We start from the raw sequence: 13,700 nt of genomic DNA, 5'->3' as shown, positions 1-13,700 counted from the left end.
TTTCATAAATCATTTGGGTGTTTTCCTACTTTTATAAGGAATCTTTTAAAAAGTATAACTGAGATGTATTTGAATATATATTATACATTGTTTACATACACACACACACATACACACACACACACACGCACATATATATATCCAGTCAGAATGCTCTGAAATATTGAGAGTCAATTTTGCATTTTTAAAGTCACTCTGGCAGTTTGTAGATGGTGTGTTGACTGAGTTTTCTGTCCTGCCCATTCCCGCAATTGTTAAGCCCATTATTCTTGTTTATGTTAACCACGTGGCTTGGTACCTTATTCAGCAAGGCAGTCACATCTTGCTTCTTCTGTGACTGGGTCAAGACTGCACATTAGGACTTCCTTCTTCCCAGAATTCTCCTGTTCTCCTTAACCCACCTCTACTTCCTGTCTGGTTGTTCCACCTATACTTCCTGCCTGGCTACTGGCCAATCAGCATTTATTTAAAATATAATTGACAAAAATCAGACCATTGTCCCACACCAATGGTGAGTTGCAATGGAGAACCTGAGCACAGGGAGAAAAGCAACTTCACAATGAGTCTAGATAAATAGTAATGATGCCTGGTTGCTTAGGAACATGACAGAGGATGCAGCAATACTCAGGAGACTGGGACAGTAAAGAGGAGAAAAGCAGGCTTGCAGGTTAAAGAGAACACTTCCACTTGACCCACAGTGAGTGCTAAGCACCTGTAGGACATCCAGAGAAAGTCCAGCTAAAGCCAAGGAGAACGTTCTTGGTTGAAGAGTTTGGTGTTGAATCTTGGTTAGTTTACCACAGTTCTATAGCAAAGCTCCGAGGAGTGATTGTTGTCCGGAGGCCAGAAGCCCAAGGTCTAGGTGCTGGCAGTCTTGGCCCTTCTGAGAGCTCTGAGGGATGGCTGTGCCCCAAGCTTCTCCCCTAGGTTTGAGGATGGCATCTTCTCCAGAGTCGCTTCACATCTTCTCTCCGTGTCTGTCCTTCAGTGTCCACCATCCACTTAGACGAGGGTCTAAGTCATTTTGGAAGAAGGTTGTAGTTAATGCTGATGTCAACTTGACAGGATCTAGAATCACCTAGAAGACACACCTCAGGCTCTGTCTGGGAGGGATGGTCTCTCCCTAACTGTGAGTGGCACCACTCTGTGGGCTGGGATCCTAGCCTGAAGAAAAGGGAGAGAAAGAGGTGGGCAGCAGTGCCGTGTGCCACTCCGCTCCTCAAGGACTGGATACCTGTGACTCAGAGGCAGGACCAGGGCACAGACCCCAGACCTCCTGACAGGCGGGGTCTTCGGCAGCTCTGTAGCACTGACAAAACACCTGCCATGGGCTACTCACAAAGTAGGGTTTAGTTTGGCTCACTGTTCTAGAGGCTCACATCCAAGAACATCAGGCCTTTGCCATATCCTGAGCCAGAAGCAAGGCACAGCGGAAGACAAAGGTCATGTAACCCCTTTAGGAGGCATGCCTCCAGCCGTCTAAGGACCTCTCACTAAGTCCCATATCTTAAAGGTCCCATAATCACCACGGAGCATACAGCCTTAACATGTGGACCTTTCTGCATGCATTCAACTTCCAAAGTGTGGCTCCCAACAATATAACCTGGCAAAATAGGACTTCTCCAAGCAACCCGGTAGATGCATGTACGGACAAGTTTAGTCAGTCTAGGAGAAGGAACCTTTTGAGGGGATTATACAGAGTGAGCTTGAGTCCTCCTAGTGGCATCCCGACTCCTGAGTCCACTTGTCATTTCTACTTACTATTGCTTGTTTTTTTTACTTCTAAGATATGTGCGTGTCCCCACAAGTTTTCCTGGGCAAGCTTTTTTTTTTTTAATTCTAACAACCAGAGATTTACCTAAGAGGGTCTATGGGCATAGGAGACCTCACCTCTGGGGTGCCAAACAAACTTACCATCACAGAGAGAAAAAATAGCTTCACCCACGTGATGTCACGCATCAACTTAAATAGAGTGGAGTAGCACAGCCTAGATAAGACAAGACCCGTGAGTGAGTCCATTCGCTTGGGTCCAGTACCTGGGAGACGACAGTGGACACTTAGTAAATAGAACTTGGGACATAAAGTGTGCTAAGAGATCACTGGCAAGGCAAACAAATGGTCATCCCATCCCTAAGGAAGGGCTGTCACCAGGAACATGAAGGCAGGGATGCCAGTATCAACGGCCTTAACCTCAACCTCTGAAGCAATGTTGTGGGCTGTGAAGAAAAGGTATTCAGAGATGAGGACCAGGCAAGTCAATCCTAAACCATCTCCCTAACCTAGAAATACCACGAACCACAAACCGTGTTCTTGTAACTGCCCCACATTGGATGTAACTTTGAAAAGTTATATAAGGTTAGTTGCCCACTGTAAGAGGCTAGCAAGTTAGCATTACACACTGTTATCACACATTGACCAATAACTTCCATAACAACCTCGGCTTGGAGATGCTCTGGGCACAGGTATGCCCAGTCCCTACCTGCTCTCCAAGAAGTCCACCTTCATCCCTATCAAAACAGTGTGAGAAAGAAACACTGTGAGGAGTCAACTGTGGGTCAGCCACAGTCAACAGCACAGCCCTGGGACAGAACGGTCCCTTCTATGAACACACACAGAGTAAGACCACAATGGAAGCCCGTTCGAATGTCACACTACCCCATACACTGGGCGTTGCAAAGCCTTGGCCTTGCATCCCTGGGAGCTCGGTCACCTGTAGGATGCGGAAAGACTGCTGCACACTTCAAACATGGAAGTGGATCTATACTCCACAGTCAAACCATGATTCTATGTTCCCAAAAGATTTCTTAGCATGCAGATACTAAACACGCTTCTTCAGGGATTGGGTGGCGGGCAGGAAGAGGGTCTAATAGTAGTGGGAGATTTCTTTATCCTTTTGAATTTTTATGTAGTGATGGTGTGTGTGTGTGTGTGTGTACCACAACACGTGTGTAGAGGTTGGAAGACAAGTCTTAGGAGTTGGTTCTTACCTTTCTCTTATTGAAAGAGTCTGTCTTGCTTTTTCTGCTGTCATTCTGCAAACTCTATGATAGTTATCCCAAGCTTCTGAGTAATTTTACTCTCTTACCATGGGAATGCTGGGATTACAGATGCAGGCCACTACATCTGGTTCTTAACATGGGTTTCAAGAATCAAACTAGGGCTGTCAGGCTTGAGTGGCCATCATTTTGGCCCTGGAAGATTTCTTTAAGAGAAGCCTCCTGGACCTTCAGCAACCTCGCACACACAATTGGTATTTCTTAGCGATGTATTAAAATGTCACCTGGCGCAAGAATCAGAAAAATTATTAGCTGACAAAGCATCAATCTCCACGTCCGGCTACATCATCTGGTGATCCTTTTGTAGTCTCTTCCCAGCACCTATCAGTCTGTGTTCAGAGAGATCCTCAGGGAGCTGGCGTCTCAGCACGAGCTGGAACAGGAGGACGTGGATATGCCCCTGAGCAAACTGCTGGAGGGTGAAAACAGGAAGAAGCTGGGACTCTTGTAAGTAACTGATGAGGGTAGCTGGTCAGTGGGTTCCAGGAAACCAGATGTGGCAAACAGGGGAAGAGACCTGAACTAGGGTCAGGCTGGAGGCCAAAGTCAGGAAGCAAGCCCAAGCCAGGCACAAGGACATGGGTAACACCCAGGAGTCAGATGCGCACAAGATCTGGTTGCCAGACTCAAAGTTCACAAGGAAGGAAATCATAAGGATGAGGGGCACAAAATAGAAGCAAAGGCAAGCAGTGTCTTTGATTTGTACATTGACACGAGTACAGGTAAAAGGCCTTGATCGACGCGGAAGGTGGTGCCTGGTCTGTCTTTAAAGATAAGTCACACACTGAAATCGTCCTACCAAGACTGTTCTGCAGTCTGTTTGGATGGATATGGGTGTCATTTCTATTTGGTTGGATCTAGCCATCTGAATGATTGTATGTGGTTTTTGTGTTCCAAGGGCTTTCGGATGGCTCTGGTCAGTTAGTGGACGGGCTGTTTTTCCAAGCCATGTCCAGATGTAAGTCAAAGGAAAGCAGGCTGCAGGAACTTAACTCATAGCTACCCTGGCACCCGAACCTCCATGCCTGCCTCTGGCCCCAACATGAACCCCACTGGATTCATTTTTGAAAGATCAACTGAAGTCGCAGGCCATGGGGGAAGAACTGAGTAGATGCCACAGGACATTCGTTAATATTTTAGATCACTGACCAGAAGAGAATCAGACAGCCCAGCCCTCCGTCTAGCGTTCCCTGATGTAAGACTCCACAGCCTCTAGAACCACAGCACCGTGTACTGTGATACGCCAACATGGATCAAACTTGACTTTTGAAGATTGTTTCCATTCCTTTCAGGCTGAAGAAAAATTTTGAAAAATACAGAGAAGCAATTATGTGGATTATAAACAACCGTGAAGGTAAGCACCGTTCTACCAGCCTCCACCCATGTTTGGTCTTTGCTTGCTTACTTGTGAAGGGGCGTGGTCGACCGGTAGTCAGAACTAACCAGACCAGCTCAAAAACAAGGAATATAATTTTTAATAATTGGGATGAAGGGAAACTCAAATGACCGGGGTCCAGCGAGAATCATGCGCAGCAGAGAAAAAGACAAAAAAAGCGGGGGCGGGCACCCAATCCCCAGGTGCTTCTTCCTTCGCCCCAGGCGGCCACACCCTAGCCAAATGTGATTGGCTGAGTTTCCCCATCATACTTGCTTACTCTCTGCTAGGTCTCTCCTCGCAAATACTATTCAGGACTGCCACGCCACCCCCTCCCCCCCCCCCCCCCCCGGGAATGGTGCCACCCACAATGGCTTGTTTCTGCCTAGATCAATTAACAATTAAGACATTTCCCACAACCAGGACTGACCCACAGACCTGCCACAGGCCAACCTGATCTAGATAATTCCTCATTAAAATCCTCTTTCCTGTGCGGTCCTGGGTTGTGTCAAGATGACAGTTAGAACCAACCAGCACAACTCCTAATGTGAAAGAAAATAATGAGTCTAGACTCACCATAGTGTGCCACCATCGTGCCTACACCCTGCTACACCTCTGGACACCTGAAGCCTAAAATGTCTGAGCAGCCTACACAGAAAAGCAATGGTTTTAATTGGAGAGTGGTTTCCCCTTCGTGGTCCTGATGTAGCCAGTCGCAAGGAAACCTCCAGGCACCTTGGAGATGCTATCCACTTGTTTCTTCTGCCTGCCCTATTGTCCCATCTTACTGATACATTACCCCACATTTCTGAGTGCTCTAATTTCCAAGCTAAGGTTGAGTTAACACACCATCACACAGGGAACCACTTCAAGAAGAGCTGTGTGCTTGTTATAAAGCCCTGCTGGCATTGTCTTGAAATTCTTAGTCATTTCAGAACAAGGGTCCTTGGGTTTTTATTTTGCATAACTAAATGAGATAGCATCTCCTATCTAGAACGATCCATTCCAACGAAAAGTCACACAGTAGCCAGGTGGTGGTGGTGCACACCTTTAATTCCAGCACTCAGGAGGCAGGGACAGGTGGATCTCTGAGTTCGAGGCCAGTGTGGTCTGTAGAGTGAGTTCCAGGGCAGCCAGTGCCACACGGAGAAACCTTGTCTCAAAAACAAAACAAAAAGGAGAAGGAAGGAGAAGAATAAGAAGAAAAACAAGAATAGGAAGAAGGAGGTGGCACATGAGAACATCATACAGCTTTACAACTTAAATTATAAACCATCAAAATGCAAAACTCTTGGTTTTCATGTGTCACTGGGGTTTACGTGTAGTAGGTCCTGGGTTCAAACCTTAGTACTGCACAAACTGGGAACTAAATGAAGCTTGTGTCTGTAATTCTAGCCCTCCAGAGGTAGTGTGGGGGGATCAGGAGGTCAATGCCAGTCTGAGCTGCATGAGCTCCTATTTCAGTAAATGAATAAATAATTTAAAACTAGATGCAATTGAAGTGAAGATAAATCACAGAGTCCCAGTCATCAGACCGCAAAGGAAGAGCTTTCTCCTATATCTTAAACAACACGTTAACAGACATTTACATTATACATTACCATAGCATGTTCAAAATACATTTCCTTTTTTTGGCAAAGTGAACCCTAAAGGCAACCCATGTATTTATCCAGCAGCCATGAGAAGTGCAGCACCCGCTGTTGTATAGCGAGAATGCAGCTTCACCCCTGCAGCCTCAAGGCTGTGCTGGCTGCTCCACCTCTGTCCACAGCACCTTGATAGATGGCCCATAGCTCGGTTCCTCGTCCCCCACCAACACTGTGCCTGATGCGGTCACCCGACCGTAAGCCGTCTCCCACTAACACCGTGCCTGATGCCGTCACCCGACCCTAAGCCGCAGTCATGCGCTCTCTGAACAGGAGGTCAGAAGATGCACGAGGAGAGCACCACTACCATCACGTACCTCATATCAACTTTGCAACAGCCCCAGAAGCCAGAGGCAGAAGAAATCAGAAGACGTGTTCCTACTATCAAGAAGTCATTGAAGCTAGACACAGAATGGACACAGGCAAAGATGAAGGTAAGCATGGCGACGAATTGATGTGTTCACTGTGAGCAGGCTTTTTGGTTTTGTTTCCCGGGTCTGGTGAGGCACGTGCATTATCAGAGAGCTGTCAGGGCCAATATCTAAAGTGTACACAAACAAGAACAAAAAAAAATTCTCAATATGTCAAGACCCAGCTGCCTGTGTAGCTGTTGAGCATCTTCTCCCTATAAGACAATGAAATTGTAAGGAAATAACCTTTAATAATAAACTATGTAATATAATAGGCAGTTTCCTCGGTAATAAATTAGAATCAGTACCTTAAAAATCAGGGAATAGATACATAAAGTGTAGTACATGCATAGAATGGAGCTAGAAGGCTGAGGCAGGAAGATCATGAGTTAGAAGTCAGTCTGGGTTATATATCAAGACCTGACAGAAAGAAAGAGGAGAGATGGGAAGAAAAGAGGGAGGGAGAGGTAAAAGGAAGGAAAGAATGAAGGGAGGAAGGGAGGGAGGGAGGGAGGGAGGGAGGGAGGGAGGGAGGAAAGAGGAAAAGAGAGAAAGAAGGAGGAAAGGAAAATAGAGAAAAAATAGAAACATGAGTTGTCAAGCTCCGTCCCCAGTGGCTCGGCTCTGTGCCTTCAGGCCTGTGGTGAGATTTAATGCCACAGGGGAAGGTGTAGGCTGAGAAAGCTTCTAGTGCCTGTGTGCAGGAAGCAGAAAAGTCAAGGAAAGGGCCAGGGTCTCAATTTGACCTCCAAGGTCATGAGTCCCAGAATTACTTCTTCCAGCGAAGTCCACACCACCTCCCAGTAGTACCATCTGCTGGGGACCACACCTTCAATGCACAAGCTTCTTTTCTTTTCTTCTTTTTTTCTTTTCTTTTCTTTTGGGGTCTTTCTTTCCTTCTTTCTTTTCTTTGTTTTTTTTTCGAGACAGGGTTTCTCTGTAGGTTGGAGCCTGTCCTGGAACTAGCTCTTGTAGACCAGGCTGGCCTCGAACTCACAGAGATCCGCCTGCCTCTGCCTCCCGAGTGCTGGGATTAAAGGCGTGTGCCACCACAGCCCAGCTTCAGTGCGCAAGCTTTAGAGTAAGACCTGAACCACAGTAGCTGCTGGTCACATAGAGCCACTCTCTCGAGGTTACTGAGGCACTGAAGTCAGGACTCATTCGACACTGCAAGCAAGCAGCTTAACAAACAGACGTATGTTTCTTGCTCATGTTACATCCAATTCATCTCAAAGCTCTTTTGGGTGGTTTTCCTAGGAGGTGGGTCTCAGAGATCTTGGCCCTTCTATCAGCAGTCTTTAACATCCCAGAGTTCTGGTGACTACTTGCCTTGACAGAATTCCCAAAGCTAGAAGCCACATTTAAATTCCATCAAGGAGGACAACTCACATAAGCCCTACTCAGCTGCAAGGGAGCGGGGAAGGAGACTCCAGCTGGGTATCCAGAATGGAATGTCATGAGTTTGCACTCAGAGCAAAATCAACTAGCGATGTTCACATGATCCTGATGGCTTTGTTTTTGGTGAAGTGGGAGGAAATGGGTAGGCAGCACTGTCCACCATGGTGTGTCTTCCAACCTCCATACCTGCCCACAATTTCCAGCTTTTGGTCCTCCGTGCAGAAGGGACGTACAGACAACCCAACCCAACTTCTGTGAACAGGGGAAAGGGCTCTCCAGCTTACATAGACCATGGCAAGGTTAGAAGCCCCACTAGATTCTGGCTCCTTCACTCCCCCATACCTGGCCTCACTTCAATAAACATTCTCCAATTAGCCTAATCAACTCACATAGCCTTTCCAAACACCCATGGGATATCTGCAGTGACCCATGGCACACAATAGCCCACTAAACAAACCTCGGCAAACATCGTATAAACTAGGTAGTCCGATACGTTTAAATTAGTAACAACGGTTTCACCAGATATGCCATATTCATTGCCAAATGTAAACACGCTTACATAACTTCAACGTCAAAGAAGAAATCATATTGGTCCTTGAAAATATTAAGATAAAAATAAAGATATTAAGATAAAATCATATTGGTCCTTGAAAATATTAAGATAAAAATAATATTAAGATAAAAATAAAGATAAAAATGAGATAGTTTCACTCCTGGGAAACAGGTCCAAACAATATCTGGACCTCATTATTTTAACTGCTCAGAAAATTCAGGAAGAAGTGGGGAGGATCATGAAGAAGAAGGGTAAAAATCCAAATCGCATTCAGATCTAGGAAAGAAACTTACAAGGCATAAACAAAGAACTAGAATAAATAAAACATAAACCAGTGTGGAGAAAAACAAACTTAGTAAAGCAAGCAGGCTTTCTGGCAAGATGGATCCAAGGGAAAAAAATGTTTTTAAAGTATAAAAAGAATGAAGACATAAGGACAGAGGAAGTTGAGATTTTTTTTTTTTAGCAAGCAAACTTTGTATGACAGTAAATGCAAAGTTTTACATAAAATGATAATTTCCTAGAAAAATATAATTTACTAAAACTAATTCAACAGCAAAGTTATAAAAACTTAAATTTACCAATGTTATGTTGAGCTGTGTTCCCTTAAAAGGACATGCTAATGCTGTGACCTCCAGTTCCAGAGTATGGCCTCACCTGAAAAAGAGCATCCCTGGGGATGCAATCAGATAAAAATGAAGGCCTAATGGAGTACGGAATGAGTAGATAGGTCCCTACCCACTTACAAGGAACCACGAAAGGGCACTGGGGAGATGCGTGCCAGAGATGGTGGGATCACCAAACACTCAGGAGGTTCCTCAAAGGTTTGAGAGACCTAACCCTCACCTTCATTTCACACGTGTTGCCTCCACAGTGGTAAATAAGTCTTTTTAAAGACTTATTTACATGTATGGGTGATTTGCTTGCATGTATGTATACCAGGTACACATTTGGTGCCTGTGGAGGTTAAAGGGGGCTGTTGGATCCCCTGGAACCAGAGCTACAATTAGTTGTGAACACCTTGTGTGTTTTCATTCGAACCTGGTCCCTCTGCAAGAGCAGCCAGTGCTCTTGATGGCTAAGCCACCTTTCCATGCAAGATGACAGATGGATGCTCAGAGCAAGAGGATGCAGGAGCTGAGCATGCTAGTGACCCCACCTCTCTCTGAAGAACAGCTGTCACCTGCCTGCTTTCCTTGTCTCTTCTTCCCAGGTACACCAAGGTGATGGAAAAATAATTACCTACCGCAGTGGGAATATTTTCCATATTCTTTTTCCTAATGGCACGGGCCAAATATAGTATCCACTGGGGAAGAGGGGATGCTCATGTTGACACTTCAAATGTTCATGATTCTGGCCTAGCATATATGTTTTGACTGAGAACTGTGTCCTCTTTGGTGCCTAACCTTTCTTTGGGAGAGAGGGCTTGTCCCAAGAGGCTGCTTGTGCCTTAACCAACTCGCAGCTACCCATCAGGGAATCTGGCTCTGCTTATCGCCTGCAAAGGAGTCTCCAGGGTCACATACATTGTTCTGGAAGACTGTGTAGAAAAGAAGATCCGAGGCTTTGTCACCAACTCCGGCCATGCCACCTTCTACAATGAGGATGGAGAGATCTGGTAAGTTTGAGACTTCAGTCGCCACCACTTGGGCCATGTGGAAGCTGTATGGCGGAAGTCTGCTCCCTGTCTCCTAACTTGTGCACGTTGGAAACGTGAGAAGGGGTGCCACGAAGGACTAGTACAGACCCTGCCCTCAGGGAAGGTGCCACAGCATCCCCCAGAGTGAAAGAGTCATCCTGGCCTCTATGACCACAAGCCACTGACTTCACCTCTAAACCTCCCAAGAGTCCAACCTTGTGAGAACTGCTGCCAGAAGGCCCTGGGGCGCACTATTTCAGGAATCTGGGAGTGGGGCTTTGGGACACACACATCATATACAAAATCCAGAGTCAAGAGGCATATTCTAAATATTTCATTAAGATCAAAGTTGGTTTTTTGATTTTTTTGAGACAGGGTTTCTCTGTGTAACAGTCCTTGCTGTCCTAGAACTAGCTCTGTAGACCAGGCTGGCCTCGAACTCATGGAACAAATTTGTTTCTTAAGTCACTAATTCTGGTAATGGTAAAAGTTTTCTCTTTCCAGTTCAAGGTTACAAGGTCCCCTCAAATTATCCCTCTCAACCTTTCTTGGGTGTTCAGTACTTTCTGTTCCAGATGAAGTGATTACCATGTGGGGGAAACATATTATCTTGAGTTAACTTATTTTTATCAAAACAAGGTGCACTTTTATTTCTAAAAGTCTACTCTCATCCGTCTGGCCTTGGCTTTCAAATGCGATCTCCTGGTTGGTTTCATTATTATCTGCTCTCCTCTGATGGTCACATGTGTAGAACATGCTGTCTGCAAAGTCAGGTCCTGGATACAGGAAGCTCAGGGCTTTGAGGCAAGAAATACAGTTAATGATCACAAATCTTGTCTGGTGACATGCAGTAGGGTCTCTTAACTCTAAAGTTTTAAGGACAGAAGATAACTTGAAGGAATCCAGGATATGGTCACTATAGGTGAAGAAACTTGGACCCAAAAGATGGCAGTCATTTTCCCTGAGCTGTATATAAAATTAGAGGCACAAGATCTTAGGATATTTACTCTTCCTGATGAAAAAGGGGTCTAAAAGGCATCAAATAGCAGCTATAACCCCAAGGTCTGTCAACACCCGAAGGGCAGAGAGCTGGTCAGAGCAGGAGTGAGAGCTTACCCCTATCCTCACGATTCCATACCGTGGGCCTGGGATCCACAGGGTGGAGAACAGTGCTGCAAAGCTTTCAAGGGATCATGGGAACCGGGAGGGAAGTGCAGGAGGGGAGGCTGCGCTGCATGAGGCCAAGAGAAGCCATGACTGGATCAAAAGACAGAGCCTGGACTTGGGTCCACAATCCTTGTTGGAACCTCTCTATCCTGCTGTCTTAGTTAGGGTTACCACTGCTGCAATGAAACCCCATGACTAAAAAGCAAGTTTGGAAGTCTTTATTTCACTTATACATCACTGTTCATCAAAGAAAATCAAGACAGGAACAGAAACAGGGCAGGAACCTGGAGGCAGGAGCTGATGCAGAAGCCATGAAGGGGTGCTGCTTACTGGCTTGCTCCCTATGACTTGCTCACTCCATGTTCTGATAGAACCCAGGACCACCGATCCAGAGGTGGCACCACCCACAATGGACTAGGCCCTCTCCTATCAATTGTTAATTAAGAAAACTTCCTACTGGCTTGCCTACAATCAAATCTTATGGAGATATTTTCTCAGTTGAGGGAACCTCTTAGATGACCTACAGCTTGTGTCAAGTTGACATAAAACTAGCCAACACACTCACCAAAACCTTATGGGCCCAGGCAGAGAAGGGATAGTGGAAGGATCAGGGGGGCCAGGGACCCTGATACAGGAGGGATGGGTCCCAGGACCCAGCAGTAGATGTGATTTCTGACCCATCTCCTTCCCCCAGGTTGAGCCTGAGCAAACTCCTGGGCTACTACTTCCCCGAAGGTCAGCATCAGAAGGCGTGGAACTGGTGGAACCTGAGCTTCCACGTGCACGCACCCCCTGTCATGTGCATCACGTTGAAACTCAACAAGTATGTCCATGTACAAATAAGGAGCCAGGACAAGGTCATCTTCTGCTTCTTTGTCCCCAAAAGGAGGAGGATTTGCATAAACATGGGCACCAGGTTCAAGGTAAAGTCTTTACGCCCCTGACCAGAATTCAGAGAAGGGGAACATGAGAAAGGATCAGGGCGAGGGAAAATGTACCATCCCCAAGAATGTGGTCCTGGTGACCTACTCCTTCAGCTAGGCGGCACCTCCTGCCCTTCATCACCCCATCAATAATGTCATCATATCCCAAATCCATCAAGGCATTAATCCCATCTAAAGACGCTGCCACCCACACAGAAGTGTGCTTTAGTAATCTCCAAGGGGATTCTCAGTCCAATCAAGATGACAATCCTGCCTTAGTGTTCTATTGCTGTGACAAAACACCATGACCAATTCCACACAGGGAGGACAGGGTGTGTTTGGCTTACACTTCCACATCACTGCTCATCACTGAGGGAGGTCAGGGCAGGAACTCAAGCATGGCAGGAAGCTGGAGGCAGGAACTGACGCAGAGGCCATTTTCACTCAAACTACTGCAACAACATATTGCCTGCCTCTTCCTCGCACTCAGCCACATTCACATAGCCTGCCAGCACCTCAGCATTACACACCAGAGAAACCAGCACCCCAAATGCTTCCTGTGGAGCAGGCTCATGCCGTCAACACACATTGCCTCACTCGTGCACAGTAGCCCCGTTGGGAAATAAGGCAGCAGGACCAGGGAATGAGATCGGCCCTCAAGGGCAAAGCTCCAGAGACGTTCATCTGGACTAAGTCCTGGGTTGGGGCATGGCATCTGGGCAGCACTGACCCTCACCCAGCCTTCTGTGTACCCCCAGTTTATAAACCTGAAACTGCTTCAAGCCATGAAGAAGAAGGCGGTCCTGGAGACAGAGCCCGGCCCAACATCGTGGAAGATCCAGGCCCTTCTGGGAAAAATAAGCAGGGGTCTGAATTTCCTGAGCCTGTCTGACTTGGAACACTTAATAGAGGTCGTCCAGGTGGCACTCAGCAACCTCAGTGCAAGGAAATCTCGAATCTGGCTTTAGGGCAGCCACCAAGTTGTCTAGGGCCTCCACTGCATGTCTTGAGACATGGAGACCTCAGAAGCAGCAGGGGACCCACAAAAACCTGTTTACGTCTTTGCAAGGCAGCTTGTAGTTAAGGACCTGTACCAGCTCCTTTGTTGGGGGGTAAGAAAAAGGGGGGAAGAGAAGAGATGGTAAACAGAATCTGTGGCTGGGCACAGAGAAGATTGAGTGGTCATCCCCCACCTAACCGTTACTCAGAGACGCATCATCTCAGTAAGTAGCATTGGTCACCACCTGTCCCATTGATCCCACCCCTGCTGGACAGAATTCTTCTGTGGCCGTCAGTACTTGCTTGCACTGAAGACATAGACTACCGAGCTCTGTCCTTCATTATCTGTGTGTCTTTGGACAAGCAGCTCTATTCCTTAGTTTCTCCATCTGTACAGTGGGCCCAGAAATAGTTCCTGCTGTGACAGAGTGGACAGTATTAAATTCATTCATGCACGCAGTATCCCAGGATCACTGCAATTACTAGTTAGCTTGGCCCCTCCACTGGTGTGCATTCCTTAGTTAAGGCTGAGTG

At 46.5% G+C, this 13,700-nt stretch overlaps 1 protein-coding gene across 1 annotated transcript in view; it reads left to right on the top strand.

Annotated features, from left to right (window-relative positions):
• The window catches only part of Erich6b (glutamate rich 6B), a 32,644-nt gene extending 19,509 nt beyond the window's left edge, over positions 1-13,135 (top strand). The window contains exons 6-12 of the mRNA XM_057786669.1: positions 3,364-3,503; positions 4,349-4,410; positions 6,354-6,511; positions 9,652-9,737; positions 9,904-10,056; positions 11,939-12,167; positions 12,926-13,135. Coding sequence (XP_057642652.1) covers positions 3,364-3,503; positions 4,349-4,410; positions 6,354-6,511; positions 9,652-9,737; positions 9,904-10,056; positions 11,939-12,167; positions 12,926-13,135 — 1,038 coding nt within the window. The remainder of the gene's footprint in view (positions 1-3,363; positions 3,504-4,348; positions 4,411-6,353; positions 6,512-9,651; positions 9,738-9,903; positions 10,057-11,938; positions 12,168-12,925) is intronic.
• The last annotated feature ends 565 nt before the right edge of the window (positions 13,136-13,700 follow it).

Source organism: Chionomys nivalis, chromosome 12 (assembly GCF_950005125.1).
Source record: "Chionomys nivalis chromosome 12, mChiNiv1.1, whole genome shotgun sequence".
In the NCBI taxonomy this organism is placed as follows: domain Eukaryota; kingdom Metazoa; phylum Chordata; class Mammalia; order Rodentia; family Cricetidae; genus Chionomys; species Chionomys nivalis.
Note: the sequence above shows the minus strand (reverse complement) of the source record. Positions and strands in the feature narration are given on the sequence as shown.